Source organism: Sorex araneus, chromosome 6 (genome assembly GCF_027595985.1).
Source record: "Sorex araneus isolate mSorAra2 chromosome 6, mSorAra2.pri, whole genome shotgun sequence".
NCBI classification, from domain to species: Eukaryota; Metazoa; Chordata; class Mammalia; order Eulipotyphla; family Soricidae; genus Sorex; species Sorex araneus.
In genome coordinates, this window is record NC_073307.1 from 58,540,198 (window position 1) to 58,564,839 (window position 24,642).

Genomic DNA, 24,642 nt, shown 5'->3' on the forward strand with positions numbered 1-24,642 from the left:
GGGTGGGCACCCAGCTTGAGGAGGAAGCTGGTCCTAACTGTCCCAGAGTCAGTCCAGGGAACACTGTCCCTCTTTCCCAGGCTCAAGTGTTGACCCCACATTTGCTCAACCCGGAGGGAGGGAGTGGGTACACTTATCCATCTCACTCTGGTTCCTGCTTCGCGCTCTTGGGAGGGGGTCTATCACACAGAGGGAAGGACCTATTTGAGGGCCACCTGTTCAGCCTAGGGGTGCACAGGTTCCAGTGGACCCCGGTGGGGCTCTGTGGACCCTTGAATAGTCAGGGGACATGCAGGCCGACTGAAAACTGATTGGGGGAGGGGACTATCGAGGGATGTGCACATCCTCCTGGACTGCCTGGACTATGGTGAGTCCTAGTGGGACCACGGTGGGGACATTTGCTGCTGTCACTACAATGTCCAAACCGCAGTGCCCCTGCCTGGCGGTCAGCAATCTGCGTGCGCTCCTTGGCGCTCGCCTGCGAAGGCTCAAAAGGCAAACCTCCCAGCCCCCCTCACTGGGTTTTCCGGGGTCCAGGGTGGGGGGACTCGGCCACAACGGCTGCCAATCTGGTGGGCAGAGGAAAGTGGATTATGGCGAGTGGATTTTTGCTGCTGAGTTTCTTTTCCCATGGTAGGGAAGGCGAGAGAAGTTTCATGGTGGGGTATTCTTTTGTCTAGGGAACATGAAGCGAGTCAGCACCAGCACCAGGAGAAGGGGGGCCGATGGGGAGGGGCCCCGGTTGTCTCCACGTGGTGGGCCCGGCTTTACCACCTGCAGTTCCAATATAAACCACGTGGTGTCCTCAGTGAGCAGCCCCAGGCTGAGGGTCCCAGAACAATTTTTTTCTTTTCTTTTTTTTCTTTTCTCTCCTCCATTTATTCTCTTTCTTTTTTCTTCCTTCATTTTTCCCTTCTTTTTATTTCTTCCTTTTCTTTTTTTTCTGTCTCTTATTATTATTTTTTTTTATTGTGGGTCACACTGGAGGTGCTCAAGGGTTGCTCCTGGTTCTTCACTCAGGAGTCACTCCTGGCTGACTCAGGCAACTCTATGGGGTGCTGAGGATTGAACCTGTGTCAGCCATGTGCAAGCGCTCTACTAACTATACTATCTCTTTCGTCCCTTTTTGTCTTTTTCTTTTCTGTTTTTGTTTTGTTTTATTGGTCAGCCCTGAGCACCACATCTGGTGGTGCTCAGGACTTATTCCTGGCTCTGTGCTCAGGGATCACTCCTGGAAGTGCTCAGGGAACACTATGGGATGCTGGGAATTGAATGTGGGTCAAGTGCCTGCAAGGCAAGTGCCTCCCTGCCATACTATAGCTCTGGCCCAGAAGAACAATTTCTCCCCACTCCTGTGCCTCCAATCCCCCACCCAGGCCTCCTCTGCAGGTGACCAAGGTCTTGCTGGCCCCCGTCACCCCCGAGGTGAGTGAGAGAAGGGTAGGCTTGTGGCCCGTGGGGCCCAGACTGGTGGGAGAAGGAAGGAAGGAAGGAACGGCACAGGCTGCTCAGGGTGTGGGACAGTCTCTCTGTTTATTGGGGCATGAGGGGGTGGGCTCACTTCCTGCTTTCTCTCTGCAGTGCCAGGGAGAACCTGCGCAGCCGCAGCCAGTGCTGCTCCTCCATCTCCTCATTGGCCTCCAGCTTCTGGAAGCTGCACAGAGCAGAGCAGGGGCTGAGGGACTGGGGTCCCCTCACAGGGCTGGGAAGCCCCAATCCTGAAGCGACGTCCCTGATATCTCCGTGCACAGAAAAGGGAAAGGGACATAGTCCTGACTTTTATTTGGGGGAGGGGCACTTGTGATGATGCTCAGGGCTTACCCCTGGCTCTCTGCTCAGGGATCTCCCCTGGTGAGGGTCGGGGACAAATTCCCGGAGATGCCGGGAATTAAACCTGGGTCAGCCTTGTGCAAGGCAATAGCCCTCCCTTGCAGTCCCCAGTCTCCACCAGGGCCCCTGCTGCTCTCTCCTTTCTTCCAAGTTCCAGGAAAAGGTCATATTTCCTGTCCCCTGAGGCTGTGGTGAGGTGGGGAGAAGGGTTGGCGCTGGTGGCTGCTGTGGTCTTTACTTTTGCCTGGGTGGACAGGTGGGGTGGGGGGCCGAGTGGGCTGGACACGTGAGGGGGTGTTCCCCAGCACCAAAAGGGCCCAGAGCCCGGGCTGTGGCCATCCTGGGTTTTGTAAGAGCAGTTTGGACGCTGTCGCAAGGCCGAAACTCAGTCTATTACCCCACAAACCCACCGCCCCCAAGTGTCACCTCATTCCAGGGCCAATCTCAGGACGGGTGGAGACGGATGGCAAAGGGCAAGAGTGAATGAACGGCACAGCTGCCCGCCCGGGGTACTGGGGTGGAGGTTCCCCACCTCCTTCTCAGAGCGGCATGTGTTTGGGGACTGTGTCACACAGAGTGGGGGGGGGGGCGGGGGCAGGCCTCAGCGTCAGGCCGCAGAGCCAGTCGCTGAGGAAAAGCCAATTTCCCAACGCAACACTGGGACCAACTCAGAAAACTGGGTGGTCCAAGGGTCAAGAGCTTGGCGACTGAACTGGGGGTCTCACATATGCAAGCCTTTGGTGGTTTTTTCTTTTTTTGGGGGGGCGCTTCCTGAGCACCAACCTCTTCTGCAGAAGCAGCTCACATCTCCGCTCCAGGGGCAGCACGTGGTCGAAGGCCCGGCTCTCATGCAGGTCTCTCTGGGACACAGTGCAGTCGGCCAGCAGGCCCCCTAGGAGCGGGTGTGTCTGCAGGTCGTAGTAGAAGACCGAGTGCTGGATGCTACCAGAAGCTTCGTCCACATAATCTCCTGAGGCAAGCAGGAACTGGGTCCGCGGGGTTCCCTCGTGGGGGAGAGGGGGCGCTGGGGCCCATTCTCTAAAGCTGGGTGATGGGGCGGGGCTCTGAGGGGCTTCTTGATTTGCAGGTGCAGGGGTCCTGAGCAAGGGCCTGGCTTGCTCTCATCAAGGGAGCCGGAGCAGCAGATCCTTTGGGTTTGTGGGGCCTGAGAGCGCTGGGGTCACCCTAGGCCTGGGGAAGGGACCAAGGGTGAGTGGTCCCCCCAGCCCCCCAGACCTTGAATCAAGAAGAACGGCTGATGTGGTGACATGATAAACATGGGTTTCCAGGGCACTTCCAGGTGCTGTGGTGCTGGAGGAGCAAAGGCGCAGATCACCTGAGGCTTGGCCAAATCCAGGAGCTGCACCAGGCCCTTCCTGGAGAAGGTGAGCAGCTGGGAAGTGAGCAGAGACAGAGGTGTGGCCACCCGGCATGGTGGGGACACAGGTGCGGGGGGGGGGGGGGGGCCGGGCTGGCTGCTTCTCCCAGTTCTCACAGCATCACCCTCCACATGGCTGGGGATCCTTCTGCACCTGTACTCTGACCCCTCCTTCGCACTTCCTTGGGGACCTCACTGAACCCAGTGGTCCCTAGTGGCTGGGTGCCCTCCTTTCCTGCTGAATTCCCTCCATCCTGGAATACCCGTCTTTTTTTTTCTTTGTGGGTCACACCCAGTGATGCACAGGGGTTACTCCTGGCTCTGCACTCAGGAATATTACCTCTGGTGGTGCTCAGGGGACCCTATGGGATGCTGGGAATTGAACCGAGGTCGGCCGAGTGCAAGGCAAACTGTGCTATTGCTCCAGCCCTGAAACACCCGTCTTGACCCCCACATCTTCTCACACTGCCTCCTCCTCCCCCTGCCCTGCTCACCGGGCTGACCCCCCCATACTCTCTTCAGCCCTGTTGTGGCACAGAGACCCCCCCTCGGCCAGGAAACATGATCTCTTTTTCCTGTGTGGGGGTGGCAGAGAGGAAGGGCAGGGGGAAGGATCTACCATGCCAGGTAAGGTTCGGACCGGGGCCACGTCACAGATGGCTTCATCCAGAAACTTGGCAGGCCTGTGGGAACCAAGACCTATGTTGCATCCCGCTGTTCTCTCCACGTGCCCAATGGGGTTACCGTTGTCTGAGCATCGGATACGCAGAGTGTGCTCACGGCCCAGAAAGCAACTGTGACATCTTATACTACAGCACACAGGGTTAGCAATAAAAGAACAGTGGGGTCGGAGCCACAGGACAGCGGAGAGGGCGGTTGCCTAGCACACAGCCAACCGGCTTCAATCCCCAGTGCCCCATATGGTCCCTCAAGCACTGCCAAGAGTGACCCCTGAGTGCAGAGCCAGGAGTAAGCCCTGAACATCGCCAGGTGTGGCCCCAACAACAAAAATTAAAATAGAAGAAACTAAAATGAGGGAAACTCCACCTCTCACATCACAGCCCTGCCCAAACCAGTCACATCTCAGCTTTCCTCATAGGGTGGAATGGGTGCATCTGTGTTCATGGGCTGGCTCATGGCTCAGAAGGCAGGGCAGGCCCTTGGGGGAACAGACCAGTCTCTCAGACAGAGCCGACCCTCTTCCTGGCCATCCTGTCCTGTGGGCGCCACCTACTGTGCCATCCTGTCACTGCAGTACAGGAATCATGGATGGGCCTTCCAGATGGTGGGCGGGTAAGAGCGCCTGGCTGGAGAGCTGGTCAGGAGAGGCAGCTGGCGACACTCACCTCTCCACGATGACCTGGATGGACAGCTCCTGGGTGCCCTTGGCCGAGACCAGGTGGAGGGAGGAGTCTGTGCACAGCACCACGCACTGCACCTGCGACTTCAGCGGGGTGTCGGGGAACACGCTGCGGCCATCGTGGACCACGAAGTACTTCATGTAGTGCAGGCTCTGGCAGACGCAGCCCTCGGGCAGCGCCACCACCCCCAGGGAGATCCCTGCGGCGGGTCGGGAAAGGGGGCGGGTGAAGGGGGCACAGCGGAGCGACCAGCTGCTTCCAGCCACGGCTAAGAAGTCAGAAGCAAGGGGGTGAGCCCTGCCTGCACGCTCCTGCACCCCCAGGACCGAGCACTGGACTCAGGCCTGCAGCTGAGGCCCCACGCACAGCTGGAAAGGCACCCTCAAATTCAGAGGTCCCAGTAAACAGATCTTGCTCGGGGACACCGGGGGTGGGGGTGGGGAGGGCACCTCGATTTCCCAAGGAGAGCCACGTGTGGCTGCCAAGTGACCCTGTGCCGGGACCCCTGCCCTGAGGGTGCCGCAGATGGCCACGGCTACGTTCCAGGGCTCTGCGCTTAGGTGCCAGTGGGAGCCTGCCGAGCGGGTGGGCTGCGGGGGTCTGGGGGGCTCACCTTCATGCATGTCCCACAGGGTCAGCACTCCGTCCTCACAGGCCACGGCCAGGTAGGTGCGGGTCAGGCTGAGCTGGGACATGGTGATGGGGGCCGCGAAGGGCCACACCCCCTCAGGGTCTGGTGGGGGACAGCACGTGCCAGTCACCCTGGATCCTCTGGGCACCCCCAGGCACGGAGAGCGGGGAACAGGCAGGCACGGCCTCTCCTGCTCTCACATACCGTCTGCACCTTGGGACCCCCCACTTGCCTCTGGGCTCCTTTGAATGGGGCGCCCACCAGCCCCCAGTTTACTGAGGAGGAAACTGAAGCAGAGGAGCCTCTGACCAAGGTCTCAGACCTTCTGTCATGGCAAAGAAGAAAATTCTACTTTGTTGTGAGTTTGTTTTTTTTTTTTCAGGGGGGAGAGGGTTTCTCACTTGGAAGTGCTCAGGGCTTTATGAGTTTTAAAACCCACCTTATTTATTATTTATTTATTTATTTATTTTTTGCTTTTTGGGTCACACCCAGCAATGCACAGGGGTCACTCCTGGCTCATGCACTCAGGAATCACCCCTGGCGGTGCTCAGGGGACCATATTGGATGCTGGGATTTGAACCTGGGTTGGCCGCGTGCAAGGCAAACGCCCTACCTGCTGTGCTATCACTCCAGCCCCAAAACACACCTTATTTATTTAATGTTTTTGTGATTTTTTTTTTGGCCCTCCCAGCAGTGTGTCAGGGCTCTGCACTCAGGAATTATCCCTGGAGGTGCTCGGGGGACCCTATGGGACGCTGGGGATCGAACAAGGCAAGGCAAACTCCCTCCCTGCTGTACTGTTGCTACAGTTCCTAAATCCCACCTTTGAAGGAGAAACGAAAGCATCACCCACGTGTACAGCTCAGGGAATGGTCACAAAACTCTCTTACTCACAAAAGGCCCCCAGGAATCGGTAGGAGACAACGCCAGGGGGCTGTGCCGTGGCTCCCACTGCAGAGAGCTTCCACGCCCTGACCGCTGCAACAGGGCAGCTGGACTCGCCAGCTCTGTTTACAGTGACAAGGGGGTACGGGCGCCCATCCTGCTGCCCACAGCACCCCTGGGCCTGACCTGGGCTTTAGACCTTGCCAGTCTAAGAATCTTGATGCCAGGGGCTGGAGAGAGGGCATGGCAGCTGACGCCCTGAGCACGGCTGACCCGGGTTTGATCCTCGAGCCCCCCCACAGGGTGCCCCGACTCGCCAGGGGTAAGCCCTGAGCACCTCCAAGAGTGGCCCCCGAAACAACACACACAAAATGAAAACACAAAAAAGAGAATCTTGATACCAGGGAGCTCGTCCGCCCCCGTCCCGCTGCCTGCCCCGCTGAGAGATGTGTGCGAGGCCCGCGCTGTGCCCACGCTGTGCCCACGCTCGGGCTGCAGCAGTCAAGTACCCGCCTTGTCCTTCAGAGTCCGGCTAAGCGAGAAGAAGAAGAAGTTGTGCCTCCCGGCCCAGTGCAGGCCGAGGAGACAGGGCACCCCTGGGAAGGAGAAAGGCGGTGTCAGGCCAGAGCCCTGGGGAGGGCCTGGCCTGATGGGCAGTGGCAGAAGAGAACATTCCAGTGGCAGCGTCCACAGAAGGCCCAGCTACTGAGAGGGGCTGGACACAGCCCCGGTGGCTTCACATCTAGAAACACGTGTGCACTGGGCGCCAGCAGGAGGAAGCGGGTGGCATCAGAAGCAGCCAGGCAGGCCACGTGTGCACTGTCCCCTTCCCCCAACCCCTGAAGGCAGAGTCCACCTTCACTCTCCGGAGATCCAGGCTGGACCCACAGGGCAAACTAGAACTGACCATGCCTTCCTCCCTCCCTCTCTTCCTTTTATTTCTTCCTTCTCTCTCTCTCTCTCTCTCTCTCTCTCTCTCTCTCTCACACACACACACACACACACACACACACACACACTTTCTTTGTTTTTCTTGGGGGGAGGTGTCACACCCAGCGATGCTCAGGAGTTATTCCTGGCCCAGGGGACCATATAGGGTGCTGAGGATTGAACCCGGGTAGGCTGCATGCAAGGCAAACGCCTTCCCCGCTGTCCTGTTGCCCAGCCCCACCGACCAGAGGCTTTTCTCTCCCTCTAAGTGTGGTTTTGGGGACTGCATCCCCAGCCCCGCCCCTACAAGCACCCCCTCAACACCACTTTCGCTTACCCATGGGGCTCCTGGCTTCCGAGGGCAGGGAGATGAGACTGCTATAAAGGAGGAAGTGGATCGTGGCCGTCGTGCTGCGGGGAGGAAGCGGTGGGCACTGGCACCCCCTTAGCAAGGAGGGGGCTTGTGGAGTCTCAGAGCTGAGACCCTGAGAGGTCCTGTGAATGGACTCCCCACCCCTTAGCAGTGCTGTGGATACCGTGGGCAACATCCTGGGGGTGTGGGCAAGGGGTGAGGAGGGTTCTGGGGAGGATCCTGGACAAGGCCACTTTAGGAAGCTCCCTCAGACCAATCAGACTTTCAAAAATATTTTTGCTTTTTTGGGTCACACCTAACAGTGCTCAGGGGTTACTCCTGGCTCTGCACTCAGGAATTATTCCTGGTGGTGCTTGGGGGACCCTGTGGAATACCGAGGATTGAACATGGGTCGGTCCTGTGCAAGGCGAATGCCCTCCCCGCTGTAATATGACTCCAGCCCCAGAGACCAGACTGTGGGCTGGAAGGACAGGACAGCAGTGAAGGTGCCTGCCTTACACAAGGACAACTAGGGTTTAACCCCAGCACCCCATATGACCCTCTGAGTGTGACTCCAAAACAAAGAAAAACAAAAAAAACAAAAAGAGGAGCAGACTTGGGGGGTCTGCACGGGGGGGGGGGGAAGGGTAGCACTCCTCATCCTTGAGGGCCATGCAACTAGCAGTGGGTGTGCTGTGCTGATTCACTGACTCCCCTGGGAAAAATGGGGGTGCAAGGGGACAGATCAAAGGTCTGGAGCATGTACTTTGTAGAGAGAAGTCCTGGGTTTGAACCAAGGGCCCTCACAGTTCCCTGGCTATGCCGGGTGTGCCCCCAGAAATGAGGGGGGGGCCAGGTCGGACATATGCCTTGGATTTGTCAGGACTTGGCATTGATCCAGAAAAAACAAACCAAGAAACAAATATGTTGGAAAGAAACAACTTTAAAAAAGAAGAAAAGGCTTGGCACAGTGAGTAGGGCATTTGCCTTGCATTCGGCCGACCCGGGTTCGATCCCTGGCATCCCATATGGTCCCCTGAGCACTTCCAGGGGTAATTCCTGAGTGCAGAGCCAGGAGTAATCCCTGAGCATCGCTGGGTGTGACCCAAAAAGCAAAAAAAAAAAAAGCCTGCTTGTTTGGGGACCCAACCGAGTGGTACTCAGGGGCACCTCCCAGGTCAGTGCTCGTGAGTTTCTCCCAGCAGAGCCGGGGAGGGAACCGTCCCCCTGCGTTAGCCCTCAGGCCCTCTCCCGTCTCCTAACTCATACCTCACCGTGTTTCCAAGAACTTGCTCCGTGCTCTGCACGGCTGTCCGGCTCACCTGAGCAGCTCGTCCTCGCCCTCCTCGCACAGGTAGCCCTTGTAGGCGGCGCTGAACATGGCAGCTTCCTGCTCCCACTGCGCCTCCTTGATGTAGTGGTTCTGGCCCCAGCCCAGGCCGCTGTAGTCCTCCACCCGAGAGAAGACTTCCAGGGGGCTTTTGAACGTGGTGCCTGGAGGTGGGGATCATTCCAGGAGTCAGCTGGGCCTCCCTCCCTCCCTCCCTCCCTCCTACATCTGAGATCCCACTGGCGGGTGGTGGGGGGAGGGGGAGGTGTTTTGATTTTTTGTTTTGGGGCCACACCCGGTGGTGCTCAGGGCTCCGTTCTCACGGACCATTTCTGGTGGTGTCCTGGGGACCCTATGAGATGCTAGGACTTGAACCTGGGTTGACTGCATGCAAGGCAAGTACTCTCCCTGCTCTCCTATGGCTCGGGCCGCCTGTTAGATCTTTTTCTCATCTGGTAGTGGGTTGTCAGAGGCAAACGCCTGCTCTTGGGTTAGGAAGGGAAGCACTGGAAGCTCGCGTGTAACTGCTGCAGAACCGGACTTGGGATTGAGCTGTGATGATGACTGATGAGGGGAAAAGGTGGGAATCGCTCCGGGGACAGAGAAGGCGGCAGCCACGGAGAAACCCACGGCGGGGAGGGAAGCCGAAGGGGCTCCCACAGACCTGTAATCGGCTTGGGTGGTTTGAGCTTCATGATCTGAACTGGAGGACTCAACTTAACGTCTGTTTTATAGGAAATGCTGAAGTCCTACAGGAAGGAAGAGGCACAGTGCATAAGCCAGCCAAGGGGGTGACGCTGCTGCCCAGTACACACCCAAAAAGGAAAAGGAGAGAGAAAGGAAGAAGGAAAGTGCCTCCCACAGAGGGAGGCTGGGGTGGGGGTGGGGTGTTGGGGGATGGAGGGCGGGAAATGTACACTAGTGGAGGGATGCGTGCTAGATCATTGTATGAATGAAACCCAATTATGAATAGTTTCTTAATGGTCTGTCTCATGGATATTCAATTAAAAAATTTTTTAAAAAATAGTAATGTGGAGCTCATGCCCACTTCAATCAGCTTAATCAGTGACTGAATAAGTTGCATGGGCTGGAGTGATAGCACAGTGGGTAGGGTGTCTGTTTGCCTTGCACGTGACAGACCTGGGTTCGATTCTTCCGTCCCTCTCAGAGAGTCCGGCAAGCTACCAAGAGTATCCCATCCACATGGCAGGGCCTGGCAAGTTATCTGTGGTGTATTTGATATGACAAAACAGTAACAAGTCTCACAATAGAGACGTTACTGGTTCCCGATCGAGCAAATTGATGAGCGACGGGATGACAGTGATGCAGTGATACAGTGAATAAATAGCAGGACTCCTCCATTTAAAAAAAAGACACTGTCAAATACACATTTAAACACGGTCATTAAGTACACATATTCCAGTGTGGGAAGAATTGGGGCCTGGGGCCAGGGAAGGAAGAAGGGGTGGGGGAGGAAGAAACTCTGGGACAAAAAGAAAGTAAAGAGCAAGGTGACAGAGTGAAAGCCCAACCTACACAAGCCCATTGCACAGGGGCTGTGTGTGGGAGACCTGGCCCCTCCCAGCTCAGCACACCTCTGGCAGCATTGGGAGTGACCCCTGAGCCCCCAGCGCCACCAGCTATAGCCCCAACCCAAACCAAATAGATGCATTTTTTATTTGCCTCAATTAAAGAATGACGGTCCAGGGGCTGGAGTGATAGCACAGTGGGTAGGGCATTTGCCTTGCACGCGGCCGACCCTGCATCCCATATGGTCCTCTGAGCACCACCAGGGGTGATTCCTGAGTGCAGATCCAGGAATAACCCCTGTGCATTGCCAGGTGTGACCCAAAAAACAAACAAAAAAAAAATGACGGTCCAGTGAGTAGGGCTCTTGCTTGCTCACGGGTGACCTAGGTTCAGTCCCTAGGGCCCCATACTGTCCCCCGAGTCCTGTCAGGAGTGATCCTTAAGTGCAGAGCCAGGAGTAAGCCCTGAGCACCGCCTAGTGTGGCCCTAAAATCAAAAAGTAGAAAAGCCCAAAAGATTCCCATGGCTGAATAACTGATCAGCCCTCAGGATGTCAGACCTCAGCCAGGAGGGATGCAGGCTCTGCCCCTTATACCACATACCCCAGAAGACTCGAGAAAAGGCCAGTGCTGGGCCTCAGGGACCTGGCAGCAGGAGGCTGGCGGAAAGTCTCATATGAAGCAATGGAATCTTGAACTCTCTCCCTAAGTCCAGGCGGCCAACAGAACCGAGCTAAAGTTTACGAGCCGAGCCTTGGGGCTCCTCTGCCACCCCATCCCGCCTCTCCCCTGCACTCCACCACTCAGGAGGGAGTTTCCTGTTTGTTTGTTTGTTTGTTTTTGCTTGCTGGAGCCACATCCAGCGATGCTCAGGGGTTACTCCTGGCTCTGCACACCGAAATTACTCTTGGCGGTACTCGGGGGACCATCTGGGCTGCCAAACCCGGGAGGCAGTTTTTTGTTTTTGTTTTTGTTTCTTTCAGTGCTGGGACTCAAACACATGCAAAACAAATGCTTCTCCACTGAGCTGCCACCCCAGCCCCTGAAGGAAGAGACAGTCTCCAGCCAAGAAAAATCCTACCTCCCTTCCATGCCAGCTAGTCCCGGCCAGGGCTGGAGGTCAGTGTCCCAACTGCGGGGCTTCATGCCAGTAATGCCCTTTGTGCTTTCTGGAGGTACCCTCAAGGATGGGGACCCCCATCACTGGTCACGAGGCACCAGAGCAAGTCTCTGAGAACCTGGGGACAGCACCCTAGCAAAGCCCTTTGCCTATACCATTAGGTATTTGGGGTGAACTTCTTTTCTTTCTTTCTTTCTTTTTTTTTTTTTTTTTGCTTTATGGGTCACACCTGGCAATGCACAGGGGTTACTCCTGGCTCATGCACTCAGGAATCACTCCTGGCGGTGCTCAGGAGACCAGATGGGATGCTGAGACTCAACCCGGGTCAGCTGTGTGCAAGGCAAATGCCCTACCCGCCATGCTATCGCTCCAGCCCCTGGGGTGAATTTCAAGTTGAAGCAAAAATTGTTCCTTTCAGAAATGGAAGGAATTGGGGCCGAAGCGTACGACAGTGGGGAGGGCATGTGCTTGGCACGTGGCAGTTGAACTGGGCTCGATCCCGGGCACCCCATTGGGTCCCCCAAGCACCGCTAGGAGCGATTCCTCAGTGGAGAGCCAGGAGTCAGCCCTGAGCACTGCCGGGTGTGGCCCCCAAACCAGACCAAACCAAACCAAACCAGAAATGGAACATCTGCTTTGAAGTTTCATACCAAGTCTGCAGCATCCGGAACCAAGGCATTCGTGAGACTCTGAGGGACAGAGAGAGGCGTCTGCTCCCCACAGGCACCCGCCACCATGCTCCCACCCCAGCCTGTTTACTCTGACCCGAGGGCTGGTGAGCGCCTTGCCCCTGTGTGGCCTGCACCCCATGACTGAATCCGACCACGGCCTTCGGGCCTTTGCACTGACATGCAACCTTCCACCCAGGGGCTGAGAAAGCGGGAGGCTGGGGGGGCACAACAAAGAGTGTCGTGAGGAGGAAGGGTGGGCGAGGAGAGGCGAGATGGGGGTGAAAGGCATCCCCTCACCAAGAAATGTCTGGGGCGGGGCCACTGGAAGCCGAGGGTGTCTAGACTGTCCCTGCTGAAGGCTCAGCTGGTGGACCCCCCTGGTCCCACCCCACCAAGTCCCCCGAGGGCTTGAGAAGCCTGTGGGCAAGACACCCAGACACCCCCTACCAGCTGCAGATGTTTGGTCTTTTTCTTGGGGTTCGCAGAGGTCTGGGGGTGCTCCACCTCCTTGAGCCAGGCCTCCTTGGGCAGTCTGTATACCTCCAGCCAAAGATCGCCGGCCCCTGCACGGGAGCCGCAGGAGGGTCGGGCAGGGGCCGCTTCTCTGGGACCCTGCCTGCCCTCTCAGCACCTGTGCGGGACAGCAGCCGGGGCCCGCCCACCCACCCCAGGACTTGGCCAGGCAAGAAGTGGGTCCTGCGCTCACAAAGTGGGGGGGGCCCTCCACAAACCTCTGCCTTCCAAGGCTCCTCCCGCCTTTTCCTCCTCTTCCCTCCTCCTCCCTCTCCCCCTCCTCCTCCCTCCTCCCCCAGCTCCCTCCTCCCCCTGGCCTCCTCCCCCAGCCCCCTCCTCCTCCGGGCTTTGCACTCAAGGATCATTCCTGGCAGGCTCAGGGGACCATATGAGGTGCTGGGGGTCCATCCTGCATTGGCTACTGCCCGGCGAGCCCTCTCCCCGCTGTCCTTATGGGCGTGGCCCTGGCACAGCTTTTTTTTTTTTTTAAACTTTTTGGCTTTTTGGGTCACACCTGCTGATGCTCAGGGATCCTCCTGGCTCTGCACTCAGGAATTTCTCCTGGCAGGAGACCATATGGGGTGCCGAGGATTGAACCCGGGTAGGCTGCATACAAGGCAAACGCACTCTGGCCTCCTGGCACTGCCCTCTGCCCCCAGCACTATGCCACATGTGTGAGCAAAGTGTCGACTCCATTTTCTGCCCGTGGTCTCCAGGCCCTGGCGGGGGCCTGCACTGGGGCGTTTCGCGGCTCTTCTGTGGGGGAGAAGGCACCCCGACAGAGTCAGCCCTGGGAGGGAACTCAAGGGTCCCTCTGCCTCTGAACATCCACAGGGCAGAGGTGGGACTTGATTTCGCTCTCCCAGACAGAGGGTTTGGCTAAGAGCACCTGGGGACAGTGACACCTGGACACATTGGTGACATCAGACTTCGGGCTATGGGAACAGGAGATGGACATTTGGTCCCCAGTGCTGCATGCTGCAGGGATCCCCCGAGTCCTCCCAGGAGCCTGAGTACCACCAAGTGGGGCCCCTAAACCAAAGCAAACCAAGCCAGACCCAGAAGGAGGAAGGTGGTGGTCGGGGAGGGGCTGCCAATGTGGCCTTCCCAACAGCGCTCCCCGTCTTGCCTTGCAGCAGGAAGGCAGCAAAGTCACCCCCCAGGGAGATCTGGACCTTGATGCAGGAGGTTTGCTTACTGGCGTCCTCCTGAGGAATAGAGAAGACGCCTGATTACAGCGGAGAACGCCCATAAAGGCCCCCACAGCAGTGTCGGAGGACAGAAATCCCTGTGAAGTCTGAGTCCCGGCTGCACCCCAATTCTCAAGTCACTTCAGATTTCACATTAATTGCACAGAAACTGTCGAGGAGGCAATTTGTGAGGAGGCAGGCCCTTTGGACTGTGCCTGACCGGGCCTGAGTTCCCGGGAAATTCTGGCCGGGGAAATTAAGCCGAGGTGTGCCACAGACTGCTGATTTATCCTGTCGGGGGTGGGGGTGGGCTACACCTGGATGTGTTCAGGAATACTCCTGGATCTACATCAGGGCTTATTCACAGCAGTGCTCAGGGGACCCTAAGTGGTGCTGGGGTCGGCCTCATGCGAGGCAAGCTTCTTTGGTTTGGTTTCGGTTTCTGCGCCACATCTGGCAGTGCTCAGTTCTTACTCCTGGCAGTGCTGTGGGATGTCGGGATTGAACCCAGGTCAGCTACGTGCAAGGCAAGGCCTCTCCCTGCTGACCTATCGCTCCGGCCCCCAGAGGCTTCTATTTTCTCTCCAGTAGAAATAGGAGTGGCCGTGGCCTCCACATTCATAGGACTGCCACCGTAATGGAGGGAGAAATGAGACTTACAATGTCATTGATGGTCTTAATGAAGTAAAGACTGTCTCTGCAGAAATAGAAGAGTCTGACAATGCCTGAAATGGAAACGTGGGCACATCAGATAGACACCCCCCCTGCGACCTGGACTGTCCACCTAACACTCCAGACTGACCCTCATAGGTGTCCTTCCTGCCTTGCCCTGCCCAGATGATCTGGAGGAAAGGTGAGAGAAATTGGTGTATTGCAGGGCGGAAAGGTGCTAATAGAGAAACCCTCAGTTGATTTTGTTTTTATTTTGGGGTCACACCTGGTGATGCTCTGGGCTCTCTCCCAGCTCTCCACTAAGGGATCACTCCTGGCGGAATCAGGGGACCGTATAGGGTACTGGGGATTAAACCTAGGTTGGCCTCGTGCAGGATAAGCAAGCACCCTTCCCGTTGTGCCTTCATCCCAGGCCCATCTTCCTGAATGATCCTTATTCCTAATTTCCTCCAACTTGAACAAGCAGGTCTCCAGGCTATGAGAATTCTGTCTGCCCGCCCCCGCACCCCCCCCCCCAGAAAGGCTATTTAACCTCCAGGCCCCTGCTGTTCCTTCTGCAAAGCAGGGCCACAAACTACCCTTCTATCCTGGAGCTGTTGTGTGGATTCAAAGGATCAGTGGATGCCTGGTGCGCCCGCCCCGCTAGCTGCCCTGCGTTGTTACCATTATTCCTCCTCAGTGTCACAACTGCCCAGACCTGAAGGGTGACTCAGAACAGCTGGCACCTCCTGTCACTCAGGCTGAAAGGGGAGAGGGAGTACCTGTTTCATCCAGAAGCACAAGGAGAGTTTCAGAATCTAAATCCATGGTCCAGATGGAAGTGACGTCCACCTTCAGCTTCTCCCACACGTAGAGCTGTTTCCCGCTGAACGGGTTATAGATGGAGAAGCCTTTGGCTCCACCAACAAACAAATACTCCTGGGAAAGGGCCATACATTTGGGCACACTGCTGAGCTGGGCAGATAAAAGCAGGAGAGAAGGAATGATTTTCTGCTTTCCTCGACTGCACGGAAATGAAGCCCTCAAACAGGGTCTGTGGGGCCCAGCCAACAGCCTCTACCAGAAGGGGAAGGGGCCAGTGGCGGGAGGGTCTGGGGGACCCATTCCCTGGATGTTACCAATCTAGAAGAATCCAAGTGGGAAGGGTGGTGGACTCCCTGGGAAGCATGAGGGAGGTGCTCTCTGTGCCATTAAAGAGGGGAGATTTCCAGGGGGGTGCTGATTTTTTTTCTGTAAAGGGGACAGTAGGCCAGTTAGTTGTTTTGTTTTTCAAGCTTTTATTGGGCCACACCTGGCGATGCTCAGGGGGATTCCACCTGGCTCTGTGCTCAGGAACTGTTCCTGCTGGTACTCAGAGGACCATATGAGATGCTGGGGATCGAACCCGGGTCAGTTGTGTGCAAGGCAAGTGTCTTAGCCACTGGATTCTCTCTCCAGCCCTATTTGTGGTTTTGGGGTTACATCTGGTAGTACTCAAATATCACCCCTGAGAGGGCCCCATGGGGTGCTGGGGAATGAACCTGTGGGCAAGGCTTTCCCTCTGTATGTCTGCGGCCCCAGGACAAATCAGTCTGGGAAAACTCCCATCTAGCTCTCCAGGGAAATGTCTCAGGCCCAGGCTCTGGCAGAGCTGCAAGCACGTGAGTGATGAACCCACCCTCAGAATTCCCAAGAGCAGCGCTGGCTAGGAAACCTTCACCTAATCTCCAGCGAACCTGGACGCCCTTGTCCCCCAGACCCATTTCCCCCGTGGGCCGCAGCCTCAGTGAAAGGCGACTCTGGAGAGGAACTCCTGCATTGTGGGGGGTTGGGGAAGAGACTTTCCCACCTTGCTTTCAGCCTGGGGGGCATACGTGGTGGGCTGCACCCGGCTACGCTGTGCTTCCTGCAGCACATCCCTCTGTTGGATCATGTCCCAGGACCGGTCGAACAGATAGTTCACCAGTTTGTTGATCATACGATAAGGCTGAGGCAGGGAATCCTCCTCCTTATCTGGATCCCAGAAGACATAATCCTCATCGTCCTCCTTCGACCAGTCCCTCTCGGTGGGGGAAGGCACCTCCAGAGGTCCCTTCCTCGAGGCTATGGGCAGCTTCGTCTTCTGTGCTCCCATTCCTTTGGAAGATGACATGGCAGAAGGCGGGTCTGGGAATGTCTGCAAGGCCCTGAAATGCAGATAAAGGAAGGAAGTGGACCACGAAGATAGTACAGGGGGTGTAGGTGCTTGCTTTGGAAGGCGGCTGACCCTCGTTCTGAACCCAGCACCACATCTAGCCCCCCTGAGCACCTCCAGGGGTCAGTCCCGAGCACAGAGCCGTGAGTAACTTCTTGGAGCACCGCCAGGAGTGACCTCCCCCAAGATAAAAATAGGGAAAGAAAAAGAGAGAGAGAACAAGTGATCCGCACTTTATAAAAGTCAAAGCTCCGAATTAGAAAGAGGCTTTCAAATGCTTGGGGCACAGCTATCAATGCAGAACACGGAGCTACTAAGACGCTTCACAGGCAAGGGAAAGCGTCATGCAGAGGGAAGGAGGGTCTTGCTCGGCTATCTGCTTCTTTAGGTCGTGCCAGCACAGGAATTTGTCATGAATTAGCAGGGGGTAATTCCCTAACCCGAGGGGATCCCCGTCTACACCCGCGGCTGCACCTGCTGCTCTGCTCTGGGAGCCGCGGGGAGGACCCTCGTAGACTCTGCAGGTGGAGGCGGCCGGGGGCTGCCGCCCGCCCAGGACAGAGGCTGAAGCTCCTTTCACCTGTCGCCGACGCTCGGCGTCGCCTAGGTAACCGCCACTTCCGGTACCGACCGGAAGCCCTGTCCCGCCCTTGAGGCGGGGTCATCGCGAGAAGCCACGCCCCAGAGGCCACGCCCCCGGCAGGACTCGCGACGCCCCTGGGGACTCACGGGGACCGTGCGACCCAGTGGCCCCGGGTGGCGCCATGGACACCTTCATCCGCCTGACCAACCAGACCCAGGGCCGGGATCGGCTCTTCAGGTGAGTCGGACGCCGGCGGCCGCACCGCGGTACCCGGCACCCGGCGGCGGGAACCGGGACTTGTCCCTGCTGGACACCGGCAGGAGGGACGCTGCGGGCCCCGTGTCCCCGCCGGCCCCGGAATTCCCAGTCCCGCCCCCGAGCCCCGGCTCGCTCTCTCCCGCAGGGGAGGCCGGAGCTCCGTCGTCGGGCGCTGAACTTGAGCAGGAACTTTGCAAAGGTGCATTTGCGGCCTGAAGCCTCACGCCCGGGCCCCTCACGCGCACAACGGCCTCCGGGCCTCGGCCGGACCGCGGGGTCCGCACCGGAGAGGAAGGCTTCGCAGGTCCGGTTCTTGCCACTAGGGAAAAAGCAATTAAAAAAAAATTTAAAGGTACAGTTGCAGACATATAACCAGCTTTCCCCTCCACTTCTAAGTGGTTCTAAAAGGTTCTGGGTACCACGGCTGACTGATCCATCTTGGGTGCTAGGGACTGAGTCCAGAGGCCTGTGATTGCCCACTCCGGAGCAGCAGCCCGTGAACATCACACTGCCTAACTACTCCTCTGATTAGTTTTCAAGAATTAAACTGTTGTATCACCACCTCATTAAAAGCAGAAGTCAGGAGGGGCTGGAGCGATAGCACAGCAGGTAGGGCGTTTGCCTTGCACGCGGCCGACCCGGGTTCGATCCCCAGCATCCCATATGGTCCCCCAAGCACTGCCAGGAGCAATTCCTGAGTGCAAAGCCAGGAGTAACCCCTGAGCATTGCTGGGTGTGACCCAAAAAGCAAAAAAAAAAAAAAAAATAGCAGAAGCCAGGGGCTGGAGTGATAGTACAGCGGGGAGGGCCTTTGCCTTAGTACATGCGGCTGACACTAGTTTGATCCCTAGCATCCCATATGGTCCCCGAGTACCGAGTACTGCCGGGAGTAATTCCTGAGTGCAGAGCCAGGAATAAGCCCTGAGCATTGCTAGGTGTGACCCAAAGAGCAATAAATAAATAAATAGATAGATAAATAAATAAATAAGCCGGTCACAGAGCTGAAACTCCCCTCAAGGGTCACAAAGAAGATTGCTTAATTAAAAATACATCTTTAGAGGGATGCCTGATATTTCAGCCCCCTTGGTGTTCTTTCATGAGCAAAGCTGCAGTGATAGAAATCCTCACAGGGGCTGGAGAGATGGTACGGCAGGTAGGGGCTGCCTCTCACCAAGTAGACCTGGGTTCGATCCCCGGCATGGCATTCTATATAGTCCCCAAAGCCCCACCAGGAGTGATCCCTGGGCACAAAGCAGAAATAAGCCCTGAGCACCACTAGGTGTACCTCTCAAAAATAAAGAAACAAGAACCCAGAAATCTTCACAGCCCTAGTGTTGGGTCAAAAGTGAGAAAGGGAAATTCAGTGAATGCCCTATCAGCATGAGGTCCACCCTGACCCCAGTAACATGCTCACACTTTTGAAAAATGTGCACCTTTTCATGAAGAATAAGGCATAAACGGATTCAAACAGTGACAGGGCAGATGGAAATAGCGGCTGCTAAGTGTATGTGGATGTTGACTGCTCAAAATCTCTCATGCTCTGTCAGTCAGGCCTTTGTGATTGTGACAATAGCTGCTGTGTCTAATATTTCCCTGTGTGCACAGCAGCTGACTTATACTCGGCGTGAGGTACTAGTTTGAAAGACATCTACACTTCTTCAGGTGTAGTTGGATAATTGGCCCTTTCATCAAAAGTTAAGTCAAATTCTCAAACTCAGAAATTTCTTCCTTTTTATTTTTTATTTTTTTGGAGGGTGTGGGGGTGGGCACACCTGGCAGTGTTCAGGGGTTACTCCTGGCAGTGATTGGGGAACCATATGATGCCAAGGATTGAACCTGGGTCAGGTGCATGCAAGGCAAACGCCCTACCTGCCGTCCTATCACTCTGGGCCGCAAACACAGAAATTTCCTGAAGTTCTTATTTGAGCCTGTCCCTGTCCCCCGAGTAGGTGGTTAATTACAGGGTAGAAGCACTCGAGAAATGGAGACTTCATTCCACCTTACCGGAAAAAAAGTGACGAAGCTGGGAAGAGGCTGCCTGGTCTCCGCCGGTGCCAGCCGTGGCCTCGAGGGCCGGCTCGCAGTGTCGCAAAGCTTGCTCGCTTTCATTACCTTTGTGTTGCATTCCCATCTCATGCCCTACCCTTTGGCCTGTAAGTGACTTGCAGAATTTTACTCTTGGAAGCGATTCCCCGAGAGAGACTTGTTTTGGGGGAACACTGGCACGAGCCAGGCCTGTTTCTCCTCCCCTTCATGGGTGCCCTCGGAGTGGATGTTAAAACCCTTCTCCTCATTCTTCCATTTCAGAGCCACTCAGTACACTTGCATGTTGCTTAGATATTTGTTAGAGCCAAAGCCCGGCCAAGAGAAGGTGGTCGAGAAGCTCCAGAGTCTGGAGGCCAGTGTGAGCACTGGCCGCAAATGTAAGTACTGGTGAGGGACAGCGGCTCCCGAGTCAGAATTCCCAGCTCCTGTCTTTCAGAACCTTAGCCCTTGGTCATTCATTTCCAGTCCTTCAGTTTCCCTTGGTGAAGTCAGCCCCATGCCCCAAAGATGGACACTCACATGCGTCCCCTTCTGCCCATATTCGGTATTGCACCTAAAAGATAAGGATGTTTGGGGCTGGAGCAATAGCACAGCGGGTAGGGCGTTTGCCTTGCATGGGGCCGACCCGGGTTCGATTCCCAGCATCCCATATGGTTCCCTGAGCACCGCCAGGAGTGATTCCTGAGTGCAGAGCCAGGAGTAACCCCTGTGCATCGCCAGGTGTGACCCAAAAGCAAAAATAATAATAATAATAATAAGGATGTTTTACTGTAACCAACCACTGAGACGCAATCTGTGTTGGGTTCACTTTGTAACATGTCCCTGGGAACTCTGTGTTCTTTAGAAGAACACCAGATCTGGATCCTGGACCCCCACCTTCTCACCTGTCTTGAGGTATTGCTACAGGAACAGACCATGTATGGGGTGGTTGCATGTCAAAGGTAAAAAGTGAAGTCAGGGCTTGGTACCCACTTGATGCAGTTTAGTAACGAACCACATAGGCGGTCTCCAGATTTCTAGTTTTCCTTGCACGCCTGGCTCCCCACTGCTGGATCAGAACCAAGCATTGCCACACCAGGTGAGCAGAAGTATTATTAGCTCATGAAATGTAGGCCTTAGGGATTGAGCAATTCCACTCAAACCTCTGCTTCCCAGAGGTTCCAGTGTGCGACTTTCTGGGGCACTAAGATCTTGTAATGATATGAGATGGATATGCTGGTTGACTAGAGGAAGGTGTTTGCGAGGAGGTGGGACTTGAGGGATGTCTATAGGAGAAGGAAAAGGCAAGTCCCCCTGCTGAGGGCTCAGAGCTGTGGGAAGGGAACCTTTGTGTGGGAAGGCCATCGAAGAAACCAGTTTGGTTGAGAAAAAGAAAAAAGTCAGTGGAGGGGCTGGAGCGATAGCACAGTGGGTCGGGTGTTTGCCTTGCACGTGGCCAACCCAGGTTCGATTCCCAGCATCCCATATGGTCCCCTGAGCACCGCCAGGAGTAATTCCTGAGTGCAAAGCCAGGAGTAACCCCTGTGCATTGCCAGGTGTGACCCAAAAAGAAAAAAAAAAAGTCAGTGGAGCACGAAAGTTTGTAAGCGTGTAACTGTACCTCATGGTGATACATTAAAAAAAATAAATAATAATTATAATAATTTTTAAAAAGTCAGTGGAGGCCTGGGTGGCAGAGTGAATTTTTCTGAATGGATCAGGGGCTGAGAATATATGGATACAAACACTCTGGTTTAGAAAGTCCACACAGCCTCCTCTAAATAACTCGGCATTGTTCATTACACATGCTTTTTTGTTACTATTTTAGATAATTACAGGCCAGGGCTGTAAGTCAGTAGCGGGGCGTAGGGAGTGCATATGTGAGGCCTTGGATCTGACCCTGTTGCTGCAAAAACTGGAAGTATCAAGTGTCCTTCTGAGGTTGCCCGTTTTCTGGGTTTTGCGGCTGGCCTTGTCTGGCCGACACTGTGCCCTGCTACAGAGAGGATCCATTTCAAAAGTCACTTTAAACTATGTATTTGGTGCCTTCTGAGACCCTTGTCCCAGGCCCCCTTTTGGGGCAAATACTGACCCTTACACTCAGATGGAGGCACGCTCAACCGTGGGCACGCAGCCCCGCGTGGCCCGCTCTCTGTTCCCCTGGCCCCGCGTCCCCTCCCAGGCGCACACAGTAACTTACCTGTCATCGCCTCTTCCCCAGGGTTCAGACTCGGCAACGTGCTGCACGCACTGCAGGCCACACAGCAGAGCCTCCACGCCACGGAGGTGGTGCCCCGTCTGTGCCTGACCCTCGCCAACCTCAACCGCGTGCTCTACTTCATCTGTGACACTGTGCTCTGGGCCCGGAGCGTGGGGCTGGTGGCGAGCGTGGACAAGGACCGCTGGCGTGGCTGGGCGGCCCGTCACTATTACTATTCCCTGCTGCTGAGCCTGGCCCGGGACGTGTATGAGCTGGCCCTGCACATGGAGCGGCTGGCCCGCCAGCGTGCACGGCGGGCACGGTTGCTCGCTCAGACGCCTGCGGGCCACAGCGTGGCCGATGAGGAGGTCGTGTGGCTCCAGTCCTTCCTTCTGCTGCTCTTCCGCTCCCTGAAGGAGCAGCCACCCCTGCTGCTGGACGCTGTGAAGAATGTGTGTGACCTTCTCAACCCACTGAACCAGCTGGGCATCTACGAGTCCAATCCGGGTGTTATCGGACTCGGAGGCCTGGTGTCCTCGCTGGCCGGTCTCGCCGCAGTGCTTTACCCTCACCTGAAGCTGAAGATCCGCTGAGGGTCGCCACAGAGCCCCAAGCCACCCTCTGCAGGGCACCCAGAGAGGACAGTTTTCAGACCTATGGAGGTGACCGCCAGCTTGCACATTTGGGGGGTCTCCAGTGTGCTGGGCTCTGGGTTGTGCCAGAGGATCCTGAGATTTGAGGGTGGGGAAGGCAAGTGAGAAGGTGCCAGTGGGGGCCAGGGGAGGCTCTGCCAGGCAGACGGGAGAGGGAAAGAGGCGCCAGATCCTGGGATCCCACCGACGTGATTGAAATGCTCTTGACACTAACCTTTGAAGTGGGGGAAGGAGAAATGTGCCTGGACACTGGTGGTCAGTCCCCAAGCTAGAGGCGAAGGTACAAAGCAGCTATCTGGGGGAATTTGAAGAACGAGCTGCAAGCAGCTAGGTGAGGGCAAAGTCATTTGTCCAGAACTTCCACTGAATGATGAATGATGACCAATAAATTTTCTAGACCAAGCTGGTGTGTCTGTCAGCGGGTCGGGGTCCCGGGAAGGTGCTCACACAGCTGCCTTGGTGCTGTTTTGCCCTCTCTGGGGTAATTCACCCTGCCTGGGGCTGCCACTCAGTGCCACCTCTCCTGGAATTATGCCACACGTCTCCCCCAGCCTCACTCTCCTGTCCCGTCCACTGCCTTCCTGAGGGTCCCCCAAACCAGAGGCCATCGGCATTCACGGCTCAGCTGAGCTGCGTCCACAACACCGCTCACAGGCCTAGCCCAGCTGAGTCTGGGGTCCCCTGAGAAGACAGTGAGGGTCCGCCCACAGGAGGACACGTGGGCCCGGAGGACAGCAGGAGGTTGTGCCCTTTGAGCTGCTCGTGGTAGCAGGCTCGGCTCAGCCCTTTCACCACTCACCTCTCACCTACATTCTGGGTTCCCAGCCCAGCTGGCCAGAGGCCTGGCTTTGTCAGCAGAGTGCCTGGAATGGAGCCTGCTGTCCCCTCTGGGCCAGGGCACGGCTCCAAGCCTCCAGCCCTTTGCCCTCCGAACACAGTCCGAAGACACTTGTCCTACAGTGTAAAGTGAGGCCAGAGGCCACCTCCCGAAGTATTTCCTTTTACCCTGGGCTCCAACAACATTGTCACCTATTTCTTTTACTTTATTGGTTTCGTGTGTGTGGCGGGGGCGGGAGGCTACACCATCTCAAAAAATTTCTTAAAAGAGAAACTTTATGTTCCTCCTGTTTCTGTTTAAGCACAAGCCAAAAAAAAAAAAAAAATCCAAAACTGGGACCCAACCCCTTTCAAATATCACTGTATCACTGTCATCCCGTTGCTCATCGATTTGCTCGAGCAGGCACCAGTAATGTCTCCATTGTGTGACTTGTTGTTTCTGTTTTTGGCATATCGAATATGCCACGGGTAGCTTGCCAGGCTCTGCCATGTGGGCGATATACTCTTGGTAGCTTGCCGGGCTCTCCAAGAGGGGCGGAGAAATCGAACCCAGGTTGGCTACGTGCAAGGCAAATGCCCTACCCGCTGTGTTATCGCTCCAGCTCCCCTCCAAATATATATATATATATATATTTAATTTTATTATTATTATTATTATTAATTTGCTTTCTGGGTCACATCCGGCAATGCACAGGGGTTACTCCTGACTCTGCACTCAGAAATTAACTCCTGGCGGTGCTCAGGGACCATATGGGATGCTGGGATTTGAACCCGGGTCGGCCGCGTGCAAGGCAAATGCCCTACCCGCTATGCTATCGCTCTAGCCCCTACATATTTTTTTTTTTAAGAGAAACTTTTCCTTTTTCCATTTAGCACAGTTCCATTTAGCACAATGCCCTCTGGGTCAGGCTGAGAGCCCGTGCTTGCACATGGCACAGTGCTCCTCATCTGATGGCTGCTGTGGACTAGAGTTTTGACCTTCTGCTTATAGTGGCTCAGCCAGAAGACCCTGGTCATTGCTGTCATTTTTTTTTGTTGTTGTTTTTTTTGGGTCTCACCCAGAAATGCTTAGAGAGGTTACTCCTGGTTCTGCACTCAGGAATTACGCCTGGTGGTGTTTGGGAGACCACATTGGATGCCGGGGATCGAACCCGGGTCAGCCAGCGTGCAAGGGCCGCTGTGCTATCACTCCAGCCCCATTGCTTTCACTTTGTTGTCTTATTTTGGGGCCACATCCAGCGATGTTCAAGGCCTACTCCTGGCTCTGCACTTACGAATCACTCCTGGTGGTGCTTTGGGGGAACCCTATGGCATGCCAGAGAGCGAGCCTGGGTCAGTCGCATGCAAGGCAAGTGCCTGCCATGCTGCACTATCGCTCCAGCTGCGTGGGGTGGGTGGGTGGGGGGTGGGGGCAGTAATCTTAAATCATGGGGTGAGAGGCCGGGGCATCTTGCAGTGCTGGCCCCCCCGCAGAGAGGAGCTGAGGCTGAGAATGAGAGAGCCAACTCTGGAAGACAGCTT

The 24,642-nt window shown here is 55.9% G+C and overlaps 3 protein-coding genes across 6 annotated transcripts; 1 reads left to right on the plus strand and 2 right to left on the minus strand.

The window, feature by feature from the left end:
• Window positions 1-514: 514 nt before the first annotated feature.
• LOC129405881 (WD repeat-containing protein 93-like) lies at window positions 515-5,264 on the minus strand. Its single transcript, XM_055143567.1, has 6 exons — window positions 5,183-5,264; window positions 4,555-4,768; window positions 3,067-3,305; window positions 2,614-2,800; window positions 1,562-1,654; window positions 515-569 (listed from the first exon to the last, which is right to left on the minus strand). Exons 1-6 carry the CDS (start codon window positions 5,262-5,264, stop codon window positions 515-517), a joined length of 870 nt encoding a protein of 289 aa, XP_054999542.1.
• A 471-nt stretch (window positions 5,265-5,735) lies between these two features.
• On the minus strand, window positions 5,736-17,162 carry LOC101546141 (WD repeat-containing protein 93). Its single transcript, XM_055142917.1, has 7 exons — window positions 17,040-17,162; window positions 16,221-16,557; window positions 15,154-15,346; window positions 14,381-14,445; window positions 8,690-8,861; window positions 7,353-7,426; window positions 5,736-6,681 (listed from the first exon to the last, which is right to left on the minus strand). The coding sequence occupies exons 2-7, from the start codon at window positions 16,521-16,523 to the stop codon at window positions 6,607-6,609; spliced, it is 882 nt and encodes a 293-aa protein (XP_054998892.1). The 5' UTR covers window positions 16,524-16,557; window positions 17,040-17,162; the 3' UTR covers window positions 5,736-6,606.
• A 75-nt stretch (window positions 17,163-17,237) lies between these two features.
• Window positions 17,238-22,687, plus strand: PEX11A (peroxisomal biogenesis factor 11 alpha). 4 transcript variants are annotated; one of them, XM_055142131.1, is made up of 4 exons: window positions 17,247-17,385; window positions 17,552-17,758; window positions 19,714-19,829; window positions 21,653-22,687. In XM_055142131.1, exons 3-4 carry the CDS (start codon window positions 19,733-19,735, stop codon window positions 22,222-22,224), a joined length of 669 nt encoding a protein of 222 aa, XP_054998106.1. In that variant the 5' UTR covers window positions 17,247-17,385; window positions 17,552-17,758; window positions 19,714-19,732; the 3' UTR covers window positions 22,225-22,687. The 4 variants fall into 4 exon arrangements, 3 of the variants coding, with proteins under 3 accessions (XP_004617573.2, XP_054998106.1, XP_054998107.1); XM_055142132.1 differs by having other exon boundaries at window positions 17,552-17,710; XM_004617516.2 differs by lacking the exon at window positions 17,552-17,758 and having other exon boundaries at window positions 17,238-17,385.
• The last annotated feature ends 1,955 nt before the right edge of the window (window positions 22,688-24,642 follow it).

Excerpts from the sequence above, each read along its gene's own strand:
- PEX11A (XM_004617516.2), top strand. The coding sequence starts at position 17,330 with ATGGACACCTTCATCCGCCTGACCAACCAGACCCAGGGCCGGGATCGG. Across the intron at positions 17,386-19,713 it reads GGCCGGGATCGGCTCTTCAG|AGCCACTCAGTACACTTGCA; the intron begins GTGAGTCGGACG and ends CTTCCATTTCAG. Across the intron at positions 19,830-21,652 it reads TGTGAGCACTGGCCGCAAAT|GGTTCAGACTCGGCAACGTG; the intron begins GTAAGTACTGGT and ends CCTCTTCCCCAG.
- LOC129405881 (XM_055143567.1), bottom strand. The coding sequence starts at position 5,264 with ATGTCCCAGCTCAGCCTGACCCGCACCTACCTGGCCGTGGCCTGTGAG. Across the intron at positions 4,769-5,182 it reads CCTGTGGGACATGCATGAAG|GGATCTCCCTGGGGGTGGTG; the intron begins GTGAGCCCCCCA and ends GACCCGCCGCAG. Across the intron at positions 2,801-3,066 it reads GCCGTTCTTCTTGATTCAAG|GAGATTATGTGGACGAAGCT; the intron begins GTCTGGGGGGCT and ends TGCTTGCCTCAG.
- LOC101546141 (XM_055142917.1), bottom strand. The coding sequence starts at position 16,523 with ATGTCATCTTCCAAAGGAATGGGAGCACAGAAGACGAAGCTGCCCATA. Across the intron at positions 15,347-16,220 it reads CCCCCCAGGCTGAAAGCAAG|CTCAGCAGTGTGCCCAAATG; the intron begins GTGGGAAAGTCT and ends TTATCTGCCCAG. Across the intron at positions 14,446-15,153 it reads TGTGCTTCTGGATGAAACAG|GCATTGTCAGACTCTTCTAT; the intron begins GTACTCCCTCTC and ends TTTCCATTTCAG.